The following is a 17,662-nucleotide window of genomic DNA, read 5'->3' as shown; positions in this document are numbered from 1 at the left end:
TAGAATATTTTGTTTCCTCCAGACATGACAGTGACAATCATTTACTAAAGGAATATTCTGGAGTTAGATGAACGATTAAAGTCAATTATAAGATCACTTTGCAAGTCGCATTGCTGCATAGCACAATCGATAATAGCTCAAGAGCTATTGTTCAATGAAATACCTATGCTTCTCGTTACTTTCAAAGCTAAGTAAGCTTTTATCTGTTCTTCCCTTTTCAGAATGGGTAGCTTGTGTGAGGTCTAACTTTTTGGTGTTATGCTACCTCCATGATGTGAGGAACGTTCTGCAGCTCCACGACCTGGCCACGGGCGCTCTCCTCAAGACCTTCCCACTGGAGGTCGGCAGTGTTGTGGGGTACAGCGGTCAGAAAAAGGACACCGAAATCTTCTATCAGTTTACTTCCTTTTTATCTCCAGGTGAGAGAGCCTTTTCACCAATGTTATTCAGCTTAAAAATCAGACTAATGTTTGGGTTTCTTTTGGGAAATGGAAATGTAATGCTGTGTTATTGAAAATCACATATGCTCGGGGCGCCTGGGTGGCGCAGTCGGTTAAGCGTCCGACTTCAGCCAGGTCGCGATCTCGCGGTCCGTGAGTTCGAGCCCCGCGGCAGGCTCTGGGCTGATGGCTCAGAGCCTGGAGCCTGTTTCCGATTCTGTGTCTTCCTCTCTCTCTGCCCCTCCCCCGTTCATGCTCTGTCTCTCTCTGTCCCAAAAATAAATAAAAACGTTGAAAAAAAAATTAAAAAAAAAAAAAAGAAAATCACATATGCTGTATTATAGCCAGAATTACATAATGAGAATAAAACAGTAAAATAGATGCTTAGAACACAGGGAAATGTGAGTGCCTAAAACAGTAAACTCATTCATCTTATATCCTGAGTCTGTGTTCTGGGGACAGGACCAACTGTTGTCCTAGGTTGATTTAAAAAAATTAGTATGAACAAGTATAACCTTAGATTCAAACTTTGGTCTATATGGATCAGGACACACGCAGTGCAGATTAACTTAAAAACGTAAAATAAAAATCTATAGTTCCGTCTGACATTAAAAACTTGTTTTCTAAAATAGACTGAGAGTGATGTTTGTTGTTGTTAAACCAAATTAAAATATAATTCTGAGGGTATAGTCTTACATCATATGGAAAAAAACTTGTTACTGGTTTCAAGGCAAAAAGAAAAAAAATGCTTATAAATTGTGATACTGCGTTCCATGGTCTGGGTTGATTTTCCCCAAAGTAAACATAGTTGTCTTTTTAACTTTTTTTCAGTTGGTCACACTCATTTTGCTGTTTTGGTCTTTCCTGCTTCTCCACTTGGCTGCACGGTTTTTGTTGTAACCACAGCCACACACATACTCTGATTTGTCCCAGTAGCCTGGCTCTGTTGGCAGCTTGCTGCTGACCGAGCACACCCTATCTTAAAAGCAATCTGGCTGAAAAAATTTCCGCACTTTCCTTGTTTGTATTTCGAGCTCCTTCACAGCCCTGTCTGGTTTTGCGGCAATGGTTCAGTCCCTGGCAAAGTAAGCAGACATAGGGGAGAAAGCTAGACAGGTGCCGAAGTGGTTCTTCCTCGTGGGGTTCAGCCAGATGACAGTGATGGTGCATGTACTTGTGTGTGTGTGTGTGTGTGTGTGTGTGTGTGTGTGTGTCTGTGTGTGTGTGTGTGTGTGTGTGCATTTGTGTACACACGTGCGCACCTCAGAGTCACAGAGCAGGCAATCACAAGGAGTCTTCTCGTCGTGACAGCTTGCTGTCAGGGATATTAAAACCAAAAGAGTGATGTTCTTCTATAAATAGATCTGCTGGTATACCCGGAACACCTAGCAAGCTTTACTGTCCCATGTGCCTTTCAGAGGACCCAGGGGGGTGAGGAAAAGTGCCCACAGCCCTGTGGAAACCAGGGCCAGTGCCAGGAGTCAAACTGACAGGTCAGGAACCCCGTGCCGGGGAACCCTGCATCACGTCTGTCCTGCCCTGGGGCCTGAGGGTACAGTGGTTGCCAGTGAACAGGAACCAAGAAAAAAATCCATTTCCTCCAGATTGCCATTCTGCAGGCTCTGTGATGTATTTCCCCAATTTACGCTGGTTCCAGAAATTTTACTTTGAAAATCTCATAGCTTAAACAGTTTAAACGGACAAAGGGCGATGAGGAGAATGGGGCAGGGGTGACTCGCCCATTCTTAATAAAAGCCAGAGTTCCCAAAGGCCAGTAAACGTCCTTCGGTGACTCCATGTGACCATTTATTTCAGGAACAAGTTCATCACTACCTGGGGGAGAGAGGGCTCATTGTCCTAGAGTAAAAAGATGGGTTCTGTGCCAAGGAATGAAATACTAGCTGCGACTATGGCTGTGAAGTTTGAGAGGTTGAATGGTTCTGGACCGCTGGGCAGTTTCTCGACAGGCTTTGTTATTGTAATGCCTTGTTCTTGCCCTTTATCTTTTCTTACTCATTTTGTCTCCATCTTTCTCTTTTCTCCCCTTAATGCAATTTGATACCTAAAATGAGAAAACAGGGCTTCCAGACTTAGGCCTTCTGGTCCAAAGTAAAAACGGCCCATCAGATCAGTAAACTGGATCTCTCGAAAGCAACAATTATCGGCGTGTGTACGTGTGTGTGTGTGTACACACACACACGCACACACACACACATATACATACATACATACATACATGCACATACATACCAGCTCAGAGGCTGTCTTTCCCTGGTCTCTGAAGATTAGCTATCTACTACTGTGGTGAACAACAGAGATACTAAATTATAAGTAAAGCCCTGGGGCCAAAATTAACTATGACTCCAGCTGTTTAGGACATGGGTGCATCTGGCCACTGCGCACGAGCTGACTTTGTTTCTCCTGGAGGCTCATGGTGAAGTCTGTGTGTCTTGAGCCCAAGCTGCTTAGGACTTTTGTACCTTGAGTCAAACTTGGGAGAGAATGAGGATACGGGGCAATTTGGAACACGATGCACTTATTCCCTCTGGCTCAAACCACTTAGTGGTTTGTGCTGATTAATTCTGTATTCATGGAACGTCAGACAGTTGCCTAAGGTTAGCTCCAGACAGACTTGCATGTTGTAATAATCCAGTACAGCAAGTCCAAGGTGCATGGAGGTAGGAAACGGGTTGAGCAGAGAAGCCTTGGGAAGGGCAAAAAAAATTTAAGATTTAATTTTTTATCAACGTTTATTTATTTTTGGGACAGAGAGAGACAGAGCATGAACGGGGGAGGGGCAGAGAGAGAGGGAGACACAGAATCGGAAACAGGCTCCAGGCTCTGAGCCATCAGCCCAGAGCCTGCCGCGGGGCTCGAACTCACGGACCGCAAGATCGTGACCTGGCTGAAGTCGGACACTTAACCGACTGCGCCACCCAGGCACCCCTAAGATTTAATTTTTTAGAGCAGTTTTAGGTACACAGCAAAATTGAGGGGAAGGTACAGAGATTTCTTGTATTCTTCTTGCCCCCACATGCACAGCCTCCCCCATCATCATCTCCCACCAGAGTGGTACAGTTGTCACAGTTGATGAACTTATACTGACACATGGTAATCACCCAAAGTCCCTAGTGTTCATTACGGTTGACTCTTGGTGTTGTACGTTCTGTGGGTTTGGGCAAATGCATAATGACATGTATCCATCATAATAATATCCTATAGAATATTTTCACTGCCCTAAAAATCCTCCCCCTCTTCACCCCTCCCCCAACCTCTGGCAACCACTGATCTTTTTGCTGTCTCCACAGTTTTGTCTTTTCCAGACTGTCATATGGTTGGAATCATACAGTAGTATGCAGACTTTCCAGACTGGCTTCTTTCACTTACTACTCTGCATTTAAGATTCCTCCGTATCTTTTCTTGGGCTTGATTGCTTATTTCTTTTAGCCCTGAATAATATTCCATTGTCTGGATGTACTGAGGTTTATTTACACATTCATCTTCTGAAGGACATCTTGGCACCTTCCAAGTTTGAGCAGTTATGAATAAAGCTGCTATAAACATCCGTGTGCAGATTTTTGTGTGGACATAACTTCTCAGCTCCTCTGTGTAAATACCAAGGAGTGCAGACATTTTCAAGACTTGTTCTAGTTTACATTTATGTTTTTTTTTTCTTTTAATAACTTTAAAACCCACCCTACACAGGTGGGTCAGTATAGATCATCTTTTCCAAAGTTCTTTTGCCCTCTCTGTACACACCAGTGTTTCAGAGCCTTGGATTTTTCTTTCACAGTTTTCCCCAGAGTCATCCCTTCCTCTTAACTCCTACTCCCATTTCTTTTACCCCTTTACATTTATTTTGGATTATTGGGGATGTATGAGCTAATCATCCCCGCCTCCTTCCTGTTACTAGAATGGCTTTGTTAAACCACTGCTTTCATCAGGAGACCCATCTCCTCATGTCCAGACACCTCCCCTGGCCTCAGGGGACTTCTTCTATAACCCAATTCTCTTTCACCCTGAAATGTCGAAATTTATTTCCTAGAGATCACCTAACCAGTCCTCTCTGGTTTATGATTCCAAGATGACTTCTCCAAACCCCACCTTCCTTGGGCTTACCAAGCCAAATCAGACAGGACACAAAACATCATTAGATTATAGCGATTCACTTTATGTGAATGTGCCATAGGCTAACCTTGGGGTAACCCAGATGGATCTGTTAAAAGGAAGTGTTGATCAAATATGTTAAGCACTGGTACCTTCAAGTTTAACCCAGTCTCCTCCCAGGTGCCACTTTGGCACAGGACCGAAGGATAGAAGTCAGGTATTTGGCATGATTTCTCTGAACAGTAGTAGCCAGCCCCTGTTGCCTACTTGTTTCATTCTGCTGTTAGAGGATTTGATATAGTAGTTTTTCCAGATAAAAGGCATTTTTTTGTATTATTTATTTTTTTAATGTTTATTTTTGAGAGAGAGAGTGTGCATGCAACTGGGGGAGAGAGAGAGAGGGAGACGGAGGGTCTGAGTGGGCTGGGCAGTGACAACAGAGAGCCCAGTGAGGGGCTTGAACTCATGAACCCGCTTAACTGACTGAGCCACCCAGGGACCCCCAGATAAACAGGAGCTTAGAGTACATTTCCTATTTATTGTCTTTCACAAAGGAATTTGCATTCTAATACTTTGGTGATTTGTCTCAGGTCACTGGCCCAGCAACTGTCAGAGGCCGGAATCCTGGCTGCCAGGTGCTTTCTCATTCACTGCAGTACAGGTTGCAGTGATACCAGAGTGAGGCAGGTGCTCAAATAGCACATGCTCGGTCTGCAGTCACTTTTGTTAGGTATTTGGTTGTCTGGGGTTTTTTTTTCAAGGATTTGGACTTTTTTGTGTGTTTTGAGGAAGGGAAGCAAGGACGGATCAAGAAGCTATTCAAAAATTAACATATATCTGAAAATAGCCTTGCCTTCAAGATTACATTCCTCTAGGCAAGGACAGTAATCAGTATATCTGGTACATTAGAATGTATGCCCAGAGCGTAGTTTGGAAGTACTGTATGTATGAAGATGTATTTTAATAAATACCCAAGTATGACTTAAACCAGGAAAGCCAATACTTGGGTCATGTTATGTATCTTCTCTCTGTCAACATTCATCATACTTCCAATTATAGTACCTTAAAATAATTTTGTCTGTAAGCATGAGAATTGCAGTGACATTCATAGGGATCAGCAGCCTTGCTGTTAATGAGTGTAAACTATTACTCTTTGCCACTGGGGGTACAGAGTATCCCTTCTCATCTGTTAATGAAATACATGCACAGAGGAGTTGAGAAGAAAGAGAGCCACCATTTTAATACCTGATCAGTCACTTCAGATGTACCCTGTGGGAGTACCATTTAGTTTCAAGTTTTCCAGCAAGTATTGGGATCGCTAAATCGATTTTTTCATCTATCTGACAGTGTATGTTTAATGTATTGTGTGGGAGGGCTGTTTCCGCACCAGCCACTCTGGGTGACTAATTCTGTTTCATAAACCACTGCAGTTTTCAAATAGTAACAACTCGTCTTATTGTTTCTTTGATTTAGTTCTTAAGTGTTAAAGTGTAATAGCATTAAATTCAGGAAATGGATTTTTAATTAGTGTTTAAATAAGCTGGCATTCTTGGTGTACATTCATTCATTTGTGTTGTGCACAATTCCTGGGATAATAAAAATTTTTAAAGTAGCTCTAAAATGGTACCTGGTCATCTCTGGTCCCTGACTGCTGTCCACGTGTGTGTGCACGGACAGGTGGGTATCTGGTGTCAGGAGCCCCAGAGTTCCCATCAGGAGGCTTCTGGCTGGTTTTTGACTTGGGGCCAGTCATTTGAGTTTTCCATCTTAATTCACCTCTCAAGGTGAAGTGGCCCTACATGAAGTTCACCATCTTTTTTGACCTGCATTCTAAGTGACCCAGCATAGGGAAGACCTGTTAAGTTTTCACTCTTACAGTTTTTACCTCTTCTCATACTCATGGAATGCTATGGAATCTTCTAAAATGTATACGACAGATGATGGTCGTCAAAACGCTGTGTGTGGTGGCAGTGAGGAAAAGTGAACACTCCAAGCGCAGACTGTCCTAATAAGCACTCTTGGCACAGTGACCCTCACATGGCAGCAGGTCCCCAACTCATGTTCCTCTCTTGTGATTCATGGCATCCAGTTGTGCTGTGTGCCCTTGCCCCCTTGCAGCCAGTGAGCTTGTGGACTAAATCAGGACTTCCGCTTCCTTCTAGGTATCATTTATCACTGTGACCTCACCAAAGAGGAGCTGGAGCCACGAGTCTTCCGAGAGGTTACCGTGAAAGGGATCGATGCTTCCGATTACCAGACAGTCCAGGTATGGAGCATTTGATCCTGATAACATGAGAGTTAGAAAAATCTGACTGTCAGACCAGGCCATTCACACCCTAGTTCATCAGGAGCCATGGAGGTAATCCATAGTAATACAGACAACAGGTCTTGGAGCTCCTGCTCTCTCTGGGCATTGAGCCAGCACAGTCCCTTCCTCCTAGAGCTCGTGGGCTCTGCTCCCGTAGTTGCTGCTCTCAACAAGATGAGCCAGGGTCCTCATCTTACTGCAGTAGCTATCACAGCAACACCACTTGTCTGCTTGCTTGAGAGTGGGTTACAGTTCAGCTCAGGTCTTGTGGTGTCACAAGTAACAACATAGATTTGTTGCACATAAAGTACTCAAGTGCTACGAGTCAGTCTTTTCCGTCTGGCATTCACATGTATTTCCACTGGCACAGAGGAGACACTTCCTAAAAATTAGAATGAACATATTAACTGATTTGTCAGTCTCTGACCACCCATCCTTTCAGGTTAAGAATCTCTGTTTCTGTTTTTTCAGCTCCCCAAAGGCATTGAGTCTTCCAGAAACTGATGACTTATTAATTGAGGATATAGAATGTCACTGTTCCTTTGCAGTGAGAGGTCGGTCACCTGTCAGGTAGCAGGTGTGTATCAGGGCTCTCCCACTGGAGGGCTGGATCACACAGGCCACAGATTAGGAATCAGAACACTGTTTGTTAAGGAAGTTTAGAACAAAGAGCTGGACGCTCCCGAGAATGTTTCTGTGAAACTCGGGCATTATTTTAGCTCCTTGAGTTACCCTTCAACTATCTAGAAACGGTCTAGATGACGGCCTAGATCTAGATCATAAACGAATAAAGCATTGTTTACAAAAACCCATGGTGAGGTGGACCTGGTCCAGGGCTGCAGTTTGTCGACCCTCATTCTAGAACAGGAGTTGGCAGACTGGCCTCTGGTTTTATGGGAGAACAGCCATGCTCATTTGTTTACGTAGTGTCGATGGCTGTCTTGGTGCATTAACGGGTGGGGGGGGGGGTGTGCAACAGGGATTCTATGGCCCACAAAGTGTAAAATACTTAACATTTGTCCCTCTGAGAAAGAGTTTGCTGGTCCCTGGTCTATGGTAAAAAGCACTTATAAAATCAGAATGTTCCCAGTAGATGCTCAGGTCCTTTGTCATGAAGCTCTGTCAGGCCTGAAATGTGCATATACTCGTTGGGTGACATTGGGTGAGTCACTTAACCTTTCTGCCACAATTTTTTTTTAGCTGTAGAATAGGGATGATATCTCTCTTACAGGATTCCTATAGGATTATTTGAGATGATGTATATTAAGTGTCTGGCACATAGAATATAAATTGATTTTTTTTCAATCAATATTAGAAATAAATATAACAGACTGTTAGTCTTCTGTATCTATTTTGGCTTGCTGCTTCTTTCATTTTCAAGGTGAGCCGTTGCCTGGGGAGATATCCTGTGGGAGCCAGTAGCCCGTCTGGCACTTACATGGTTCGCTAATTCACCCTAGTCCTGTATTAGACTTTAAAAATCATTTTTAAGCTGCCGTTCTTTGCTGTTATCCCTTTTCTCCACGTCTAGAGTGTTTGCTCCTATCAAATGTAACATTTGACCTCCCCAGGGCCTATGTCTAGTCTTTGCCTCAGTGTCCCCGGGGCCAGGGTGTGCGCACGCACCAATGCACACCATTGCCTCTCCTATCAGTAATGCCAGGGATGCCCGAGTGGCCCCCAGTGACCATCACTCCTCTGCCCCCAGGGGTGCAGCCGTGGCTGCCCTAGAATTTGTTCAGTCACCCAAGACAAGCCCCTTGTCTTCTCATCGCTACTATGCAGCCCTGCAGCTCTCTATTAAAAAATGACACATTATTCTCCTCTCTTTTCCAGCCTCTCACAAATAATTAGTGCTCAAATATGTGGTTGTCTTTGGAGTTTGGGTGAGGGTGAGGCACCTGTAATAACGGCAGCTGCCAGGGAGGCGGCTTCTTACAGAGAAGTAACACTCTTCTTACAGTGAGGACGGTTGGGGTTGTTTCTTCTGTCAAGTAGCTGTTCTTTTCCGTGCTGGTAATAGTAACATTCTCTATAGGGGATACACAAAGAAGCTGGTTATCACCTATTATGTATTGTTTTCATTTAGAAGTGAAAAGATAAAACTTTACAATTAAGCAAATGCTTGGTTGGAGTAGAAATCTCTCAGCCAGGTACATAGCCTGACAGTCCCACATTTAACTGGGGAAGAGATGTGCTTGGGTGATGCTGGTTGCTTGTATCATTGGAAAACTGAACTCTTTGCCTCACAAAGAAAACTTCCCTGATGTTGAGCTACTCAAAAACAACCTTTTGTTTCTACTGCTGCAGTATAGGAAGGAAAAAAAGATGGTAAGTATTTTAAGACAGTAACTGGATAGGGAGCCTGGGTGGCTCAGTCAGTTAAGCGTCCAACTCTTGATTTCAGCTCAGGTCAGGATCTCATGGTTCATGAGTTCAAGCCCCGAGTTGGGCTCTGCACTGACAGTGCAGAGCCTGTGTGAGATCTCTCTCTCTGTCTCTCTCTGCCCTCCCCCACTTATGCGTGGGCTCGCTCTCCCAAAATAAATAAATAAACTTGAAAAACAGAAAAAGGGTGGTAACTGGACAGAACACATTACATTACAGATCTTGATGCACTGTTCCTTATTCCCATATTTTAGAGAGTAGAGATGTGTCTGTGGGCCGAATATATGTATAATGCCAATAGGAGATTTTATATCTATTGATTATACTCATCAGACATATTGCATTGAGTTAGCAAAATAGAATTCTTTCATCATTTAGGGGTGCCTTTGAAATGCCCTTTGATGTCACAAAACCATAGACTCGTATCATTTTAAAATCCATTGTGCAGTGGTTTAGATTCAAGTGTATCAGCAGAGCTTTGACATGAAATGGGAGCGTGACAGATGTTCTCACACTGTGATTAGGCTCTCAGTGGTGTTGCCAACAATGACCCACCGTTGTAAAAGCAGGCCCTAGAGGGGGATTTGTACATGAATGGAAAACATCCTGATGGGGTGTAATAAAAACCACAGCATTTTGAAGAAAAAAAAAAAAACTTTTTGTTTTTAGTCACTTTAGGGTGATGTCACTTTTGATTCCTCTTGAGTCTACTGTTTGTATTTATTCCATACGTGATTTTAAAAGCTCCCCTGGGCTGTTTGTTGTTCCTTCTTATATTCTGTGAGGTATGTTATGGTTTGGAGCATGTACTGTGGCACAGATTATGCTGCATGGTTGGTCCATGCAATTAACAGTGGTCATGACTCTGCCCATGTACCTGGTGGTAGAGCTGGTGAGATAGACCAAGCCTAGGAAAAAGGAAGGGTCAAAGACACACATGGCTATATAACCCACAGAGGACGATTCGTGTTTGCTATATATTTACTCAGGACCCATCTTGAATTTGGACAGGGAGTGGGGTTGACCATATGGTGTCGTATTTTGCTAACAGACATAGAACAAAGCTGCTGTCTGTTACAGCCTTTATCCGTTTCTGACTACAGCTGTGAGTAGAAAATTGATGTGTATCAGAAATATAATTTTGAAAATCAGATCCTGGAAAAACTGTTTCTCTTCCAGTTGGGGGTACACGTAAAAATTTAGTTTTAGATAGATTTATCAAATCTGCAATTGACTAATCTTGAATTTTTCTTTCTTTCTTTTTTTTTTTTTTTATTGTGAATGCCACATCCACATAATATTGATTAGAACCTCTGTGCCCATATCTTTAAAAAAAAAAAGTTGAAATACTGAACATTAGAAATTACATTTATAACGGGCCCCTGGGTGGCTCAGTCCGACTTTGGCTCAGGTCATGATCTTGAGGTTTGTGAGTTTGAGCCCCACGTCAGTCTCTGTGCTGACAGCTCAGAGCCCAGAGCCTGCTTCGGATTCTGTGTCTCCCTCTCTCTGCCCCTCACCTGCTCAGACTCTGTCTCTTTCTCTCTCAAAAATAAAAGTAAAAACATTTTTTAAAAATTACATTTATAAAATAAGTTTGGTGATCAGTGATTTGCATGAAAAAATCTGTCTACATTTATAATCAGCCATGTGTTTCACTTTAAACAAAAGTGAGGTAATAGGGAGGTGGTAGTTAAATTTAGTCTGTCAGCAAGTATGACATGACCTTCAATGCTGGTGGTACTGTTTGAATACAGAAAATTTCTAGACACAAGGCATTGTCCCAGGAAATTTACAGTCAGACTGTAACTCAATGGAGAGTTGAGACACACAGATCTGAAAGGTCAGACACCTTCTCTCAGTGAGCAAGGGGAAGGTGCAGCCTTCAGCCAGTGCTGCAGTGTTAAAGACCACCCTGGCTGGGCAGAGAAGGATGTCTTCAGGGGAGGGGTGGAAATTGGGTAGGGCTTTGAAGGATGGGTGCTTCCATGATTCCCAGTTCCCCAGGACACTCCTGACCAGTTTTCCACCACCCTCATTCAGACACTGCCTCCGCCTTTTTGTTGCAGGTTACTTTCATAATTTTACAGCAAATTAAAGAAGGAAATCATGCTCTCAGTATCCTGTGCAGTGAGGTTGCCTTTTGTCACCTGTGGATGAAATAGTGTTTGCCCTGTGGTTGAACGTGGCATGATACGTAGTGTAGCAAGATGCACCTTTTGGTTTCTCAGTATCTCATTTCTGCCCAGCCAGCTGAGAGATTGGCCTTTTTCCTCCCCAAATAAAAGACAAAATTTATAGACCTGAAAAAGAACAGTGAACTGAGTGTACTGTGAATAAGCTCCATTATCAACAGTTTCTGCATTTCATAAAAGACAAAAAATTGGAAGGAAGGTCCAATTTTATGGGTGAAAGCAAACAATATAGTAGGAAAATAGTAAGAATTCTAAGTATTTAACAGATTGAATTATCTTACTTCCTGTTGTCTGGTGCTTAGTAGGGACTTTTCTGAGGTTTATGCATATGAGGTTTCTGAAGTAATGCATATGAAACATCAGGAACATCCCAAAGGTGATTTGCTGTGTAACTGAAAAGAAATGTTAAAATTAAATAAGTCTTTGGGTTTACCAAGACGCCTTGGGGTAGAAGGACTGGGAATTTTTTTCTTCAGTGTAGATTTTTCTAACCTTGGTGATCACTGATTTGTGGTTGCTAGCATATACAGACTTTGCCATTGAGAGAACACGTGCTCAGAACGTTAGTTAGTCTTTGAACATTTGTTAAGTTCCACGCTAAGTGCATGGCGCATCACAGTTTTTGAATATTGACTCATCCGCGTCCTCAGTGAGCTGACCACTGGACTGGCGATGATGTTTTTCTCTAGTGCTGTGTTCTCACAGTTAGGTATTGATCAGAAATCTTCAGAAATGTCAGGGAAGAGTGAGTGGGGGAGCATTTTCATAAAGAACTTTTTGAGAGGTCACTGTGCTTGCATGTGATTAGGAAACTGCTTTAAGTCAAGCCAGTTGTTGGTGATGATTTAGCGCCTGTGCATCAAGGTTCTGTGTGATGTTAGGCTTCGCAGTGGGATATTCTTGCATGAACAGATCCCCACCCTTCTAGATCTCTGTCATGCCGGCATTCTAGACGGAGGGCATAATGTTCACATTCTGAGGGTATGTGTGTGTGTCTCTTTCCCCTTTTGGTATCAGCTGTGTTAAAGTAATTTGTAAGGGGTGATAAAGAGTTTGCTTCCTTGTTACCTTATAATACAGAAATAAGTTCCGGGGCCCAAGTCAATAGCTCCTGCAGTCCCCATACCACCGTAAATAAATCCCCTTCCATGTTTTTTAAGAGGACATTACTGTATAGCGACCTGCCAATATGTAACCCTCTTTCAGTAGAAATCACAGGGTGGCTTTGAGAATTGAGCAGCCAGTCCTGTAAGGACAGTCCTGGGGAGGTTTCTTGAGCCTTCTGTGGGGCTTCACTAGGGCAACGTGGGTGAAAGCGAAGCCTGTGCTGGACTTGCTCAGAGCTTCTCTGAACTTCACTCTGAGGAAATGGGGTTTGCATTGAGATGGGGACCAGGAAAACACCTGCACCCACCCTGTGACTTAAAGCATGGGCGGCCAGGAAAAGGAAGCCCTATTGGTTGGTTCTTCTCAGGGACGTGGTGGTGACTCAGCATCAGGGGTGTTTGCTCAGCTTATTTTGCCGAGATATTAATGAGGTGAACAGGTGTTGATTTAATTTGAATGGCTCAGATTTGCTTCTGGAAGGCCATCTAGGTTTATTGTTCTTTAGTAATGTTGTATTAGAGGCCCTAAATGTCAGGGATTAGGCTACGTGTAAACTCAGTACCATAGGTCACGACTATACTCTGGAGATTTGTTCATCCTTAGTACATACACAATTTGTAATATATCAGATATCTACAGATAATACTGAGTTTGCTATTATATGTAATAAAGCCACTTAAGTAGATTCACATTTTGTTTACCTTGTTCTCAGAGTCATGGCTTTTGAGATCCCTAAAAGTTTGCTCATGTGCAGGTGGGTAGATTTCAGGCTACTGCTAGCAGTTAGCTTGCCAAAAGAATGTCCTATTTCATTATCTTACAGAAAACAAAGTAGCAAGTAACTTCCTTCTTATTAGCGCTAAATCAACAGCATGGTATCGTCTATGAATCACGGCATATGTGCTAATGGCACTTACCTTTGTCATTTTAATAATTGTTTTTAAAAATGAATCTGAATCTCATGTTAATTCAGATTAGATTCAGCTGTGAGCGGCAGGAGACGTCAAAACAACCATGGCTTAAAGAAGAGAGATGTGTGTTTCCCTCTCACATAAAAGAAGTGCAGGAGGAATCCGTCCAGGGCTGACATGGCATCTGAGGTGTGAGGAATCCAAGCTCCTCCTCTCTTGCTGTTTTGTCACATGTGGCTTCTGTTTCCAGCATCACTTCGTGGTCCTTGAACGCTGCTGGCCATCCAGCCATATTAATGTCTACTTTCTAGCCAACAGGAAGGCAGCAGTAGGGAAGAAGAAGAAGGGGGACGGAAGGTACATGCCAGCTGTCTTATAAGCATGTGTGCTAACGGTGACATGTGTTAAGTCTGCTTTTGTCTTATTGGTGAAAAAGTACTCGTATGGCCACGTGTATCACAAGGAGGTTTAGAGATGTTGTTTTAGTCCCAGGAAAGAAATGTGTGCAGCTAAAAATTGGGGACTTTTTTTGAAGAAACAGGAGAATAGATATTGAGGAACAAGTAGCAGTCTGTCACACAAGACAAAATAGGCCCTCAGCATAAATTTTTGGTCTGGACCCTGAGACCAAGGAACCTAAACGCCACCTGCTGGCCAGGTACCTAAATCTCGGGGTCAGGATTCGAAAAACAAAGACTTTTGAAAAGGGTCCATATTCAAATGTGATTATGGACAGCAGAAATCACGCTTTACAAAGAGAGAAGCACCCTTTAAAGATGCTCTTCTCCCAGGAAGAAAGACCTTTAATATTGCTTCCAGAACATGAGTATATGTACTTCCTGAACTCTGGTCTTGACTCTAGCACAACTGTAACGCAAGGGGAGATAAGACTCTTGGGAATTAGAATCAAGATGAAGTGTCAGGGGTTATCTCTGTGGCAGGATGAGGAAGCCAGGTAAGCTGGGGGCCAGATGACTCTCCAGAGGTTTGACTCCGTGCTAGCATCATCTTTTTGACTGGGAAAACCAAATCCTAACCATCCTCCTATGAAGGATGTGGGCACAAGCCATCCTTGTAGGACCTGCTCAGTAGGACCTGCACATCACAGATCAGCCTTTGGGGAGGAGTCAAGTCTCTAATTTCATAGCTGCCTCTTTGCTTTTTCTAGGTGGTCTGTTCTTCCACTAATGTGTTTTGGGCTGTGGACAAAGTTGTATGCCTTTCAATTGCATTTACATTAGGGTTCATATAATTGAGACCTCTCATTTTAGAGATGAGGAAACTAAAAGTCAATGTGTTTGAACAAAAGTAACACCGTAAATAATTGACAGAGCTGAGACTAGAAGGCAGAACTCCACAACTGTGCTAATCTGCACATTTTGTTATCAGGATAAATTAGGTGCACTCTCTGTAGCTCGATTGTTGTTGTTGGTTTTTTTTTTTTTTTTTTTTTTGCAACTAAAATAGACTAAAAGGTTTCTAAATTCCTATGCCCCCTTACCTCTAAAAGTATGTTTCTACATCATGTAAGTATCCAGCGACTACTTTGTAGACTCTTGTGGCGGGGGTTGAACAATAAAAATACTCTCTATGTAAAAGGGAAGACACTAAGGGCCCATAAATATATGTTTAAAATCACTTATAAATATTACAATTTATCTTAGTGTTCACTTCTAATCTCTCACTGCATGTTAATTGACATTCTAATTTCCTTATCTATTTGTATCATATATATATATATATAAAATGTATATACACATATACATACATACATTTGTATTTTAATCTGAGGAGTTTTGTGTAAGTCTTAAATGTTGCTCACCATACTGCAGCTTGAAACTCCATTTAAAGTATGTTCTAAAGTGAAATAAAACTTGAAGTGTGTATGGTTTTGCTTTTGTCCTCTTATCTCTGCTGGACTTCCCCCAAGATCTTATTCAGGGTTGGCCCTAATGCCAGCACTGGCATCATGTTGCTTCTAACTCAAATTCAGAAGAATATGCTCAGATTTCCTTTGGACACGCTAGCCCAGGACCTTTGCTTCTTGTGCAGTGAACCTGGAAAGACACTTCTATGCCCAAAGCAGATGACCTTCTCAGTTTTTTTCCTTAGACAAGTACATCTATTCCAGTGTCTGTCCACTATATCTGCCTTCTTAATTGGTGAAGCTAGATTAAAAATTAATAGAGGATTAGGTGGATGTCTAGAAACTGGAACTTGAAAATTGCTTTGATTTTCTTTGCATTGAGAAGGCTCCATAGAAGAGAGTTGGAGTAATCTTTCTCCTGCTTTTCTGTGACAGTATCACTTCTAAACCCCAGGGGTATGTCTTTATGTAGGCTGCCACTTAGACAAGTGTTCTTTGGCTTCCTGCTGTGCTCTATCTTTTAGGCAGATGGGGAGAAGAGAACATAGGAGCTTACGGTGGTCTCTCCACCTGCTACACAGTTCTTCCCTCCCCTCCCCTTTGCCTGCATCACACTGATGGCTGGTGGATGATAGAGTGAGTAAAAATAAACCTGGCACTGCAGATATTCTATTATCTCCCCACAGGAAAAACCATTATGGCCTAACTTCACTGGTCCACAAAGAAGGAGGACATTTTCCATTTCCCCAAGTATAACTTTTTGATTGGGGTCAAGTATCGACCTAAGTTTAGAGAAGTAGACTTGATCATTCCCCACTCACTCCCAGGGCTGACTGAATTTAAGTGGTAGATTAGAAATGTTATAATAGTGGTAAACGTGATGGCAGAATATTGCCAGTTGGAAGGCATTGTGAGAGTACTAAACAGAGACACACACAGATTCCTGGTCATTGTGTCAAGTGTGAGCTCCTCTACCCAACTCTTGATGCCCTCCTTCATCCATCCCTGCTAAGGTGCTGCCTCACCAAGTCCTCTTCCCAAATACTCAGCACCATCAAGGCTCAACTCCAAACCAAGTCCTTGACCACCATATGTACTTCCTCCGCTTGGCTCTCTTTCCTCTGTGCTCCATTGTGGCACTGCTCATTTTCTTCACTGTCTGAAATTCTACACGTTTTGAGTACTCAGCTAAGTCCCAACTTCTATAGAAGCTTCTCTTCTTGTCCCTGCCCTTGGAAGCGCAGTCTAAAGCAAAAAACAGGGAGAGGGGATATTCAGCTGTTACTTGGAAATATAGCACGGATGTGTACACACACTATACCAGGCTGTATGCCCGTGTTCTCAGCACATCATCTCATTTCTTCAGAGAATCAGTACTCTCGTGATGTCTGTTTTCAGGATGAAGAGCCTGCAGTGTAGGGAAGTTAGATGAGTTCTCCCTAATCATAAAGTGGCGTAGCTGGAGCTTAATCTCTAGTCTCCAGTGCTGCAATGCTCCTAAACAGGGTACTCCCTGCCCTGAGAAGCTGGGCTGGCTTCATCACCATACTGTCCCAGTTCCAGCAGTTGAGCCCCCTGAGGTAGGCAGTCCTGGGTCTCACACAGGAATTGATATAAAATGCTGGGGCTTTATAAAGATCCCAGAGAAACCTTGTCATTTACCTTGGTTAATGTCTCAAAAGAAGGAAATGTAAATTGTCTACTCAAGCTGTATTGATAAGTACAGCCAATATAAATTCTTAACACATTGAAAATCATCTGCTAGTTGGTTCTGCTGAGTTAAGTAACAGCAGACACCTGTGTCCTCCCTGCCTCCAGCTGCATTTGTTTGTATACATGTATATGTATCTGAGTAGATGTAAATATTAATGTGCGTGCAAACATATTTTTAAACAGAGAATATGCTCTTTGATCCCACATCAGGTAGTGGGTAATTCTGAAATTGACACTCAAAACAGAAAACCATTTAGGGTGCAAGTAAAAGTCACTGTGCGTGCGCTGCCTTCATCAGGACCTTGGAGCCTTCCGTGTTTTGCATAGGATATTTCTAGTTCAGCTCCAAAGTTTAATGTGCACATAGCTAATTTAAATATTTGGAAAAGAACAGAGAAGAGTATAAATACTCTAAACTGTGGTTGGCACATTGCTTGAGAATCTGCAGATTTGACTGTTGAAGTGCCAACTTTGAACCATTGTTCAGAATCTTCGGAGATAGGAGGGGCCACGAGTGTCGGGTGTTGCCGGCATGACCTCTACTCCCCTGCCTGGACTTTGCCTCCTCCTCCAAGTACATCTTCAGCTTCCGATGGGTGTCTTCCTCGCCCACCATCAGAAATTTG

At 42.8% G+C, this 17,662-nt stretch overlaps 1 protein-coding gene across 1 annotated transcript in view; it reads left to right on the top strand.

The window, feature by feature from the left end:
- The window catches only part of PREP (prolyl endopeptidase), a 121,868-nt gene that overhangs the window by 70,887 nt on the left and 33,319 nt on the right, over positions 1 to 17,662 (top strand). The window contains exons 9-10 of the mRNA XM_040474281.1: positions 222 to 419; positions 6,710 to 6,813. Coding sequence (XP_040330215.1) covers positions 222 to 419; positions 6,710 to 6,813 — 302 coding nt within the window. The remainder of the gene's footprint in view (positions 1 to 221; positions 420 to 6,709; positions 6,814 to 17,662) is intronic.

The sequence above is a fragment of the Herpailurus yagouaroundi genome, unplaced genomic scaffold (assembly GCF_014898765.1).
Source record: "Herpailurus yagouaroundi ecotype Mexico unplaced genomic scaffold, PumYag 139, whole genome shotgun sequence".
Taxonomy (NCBI): domain Eukaryota; kingdom Metazoa; phylum Chordata; class Mammalia; order Carnivora; family Felidae; genus Herpailurus; species Herpailurus yagouaroundi.
This window is presented reverse-complemented; position numbering and strand designations above follow the sequence as displayed.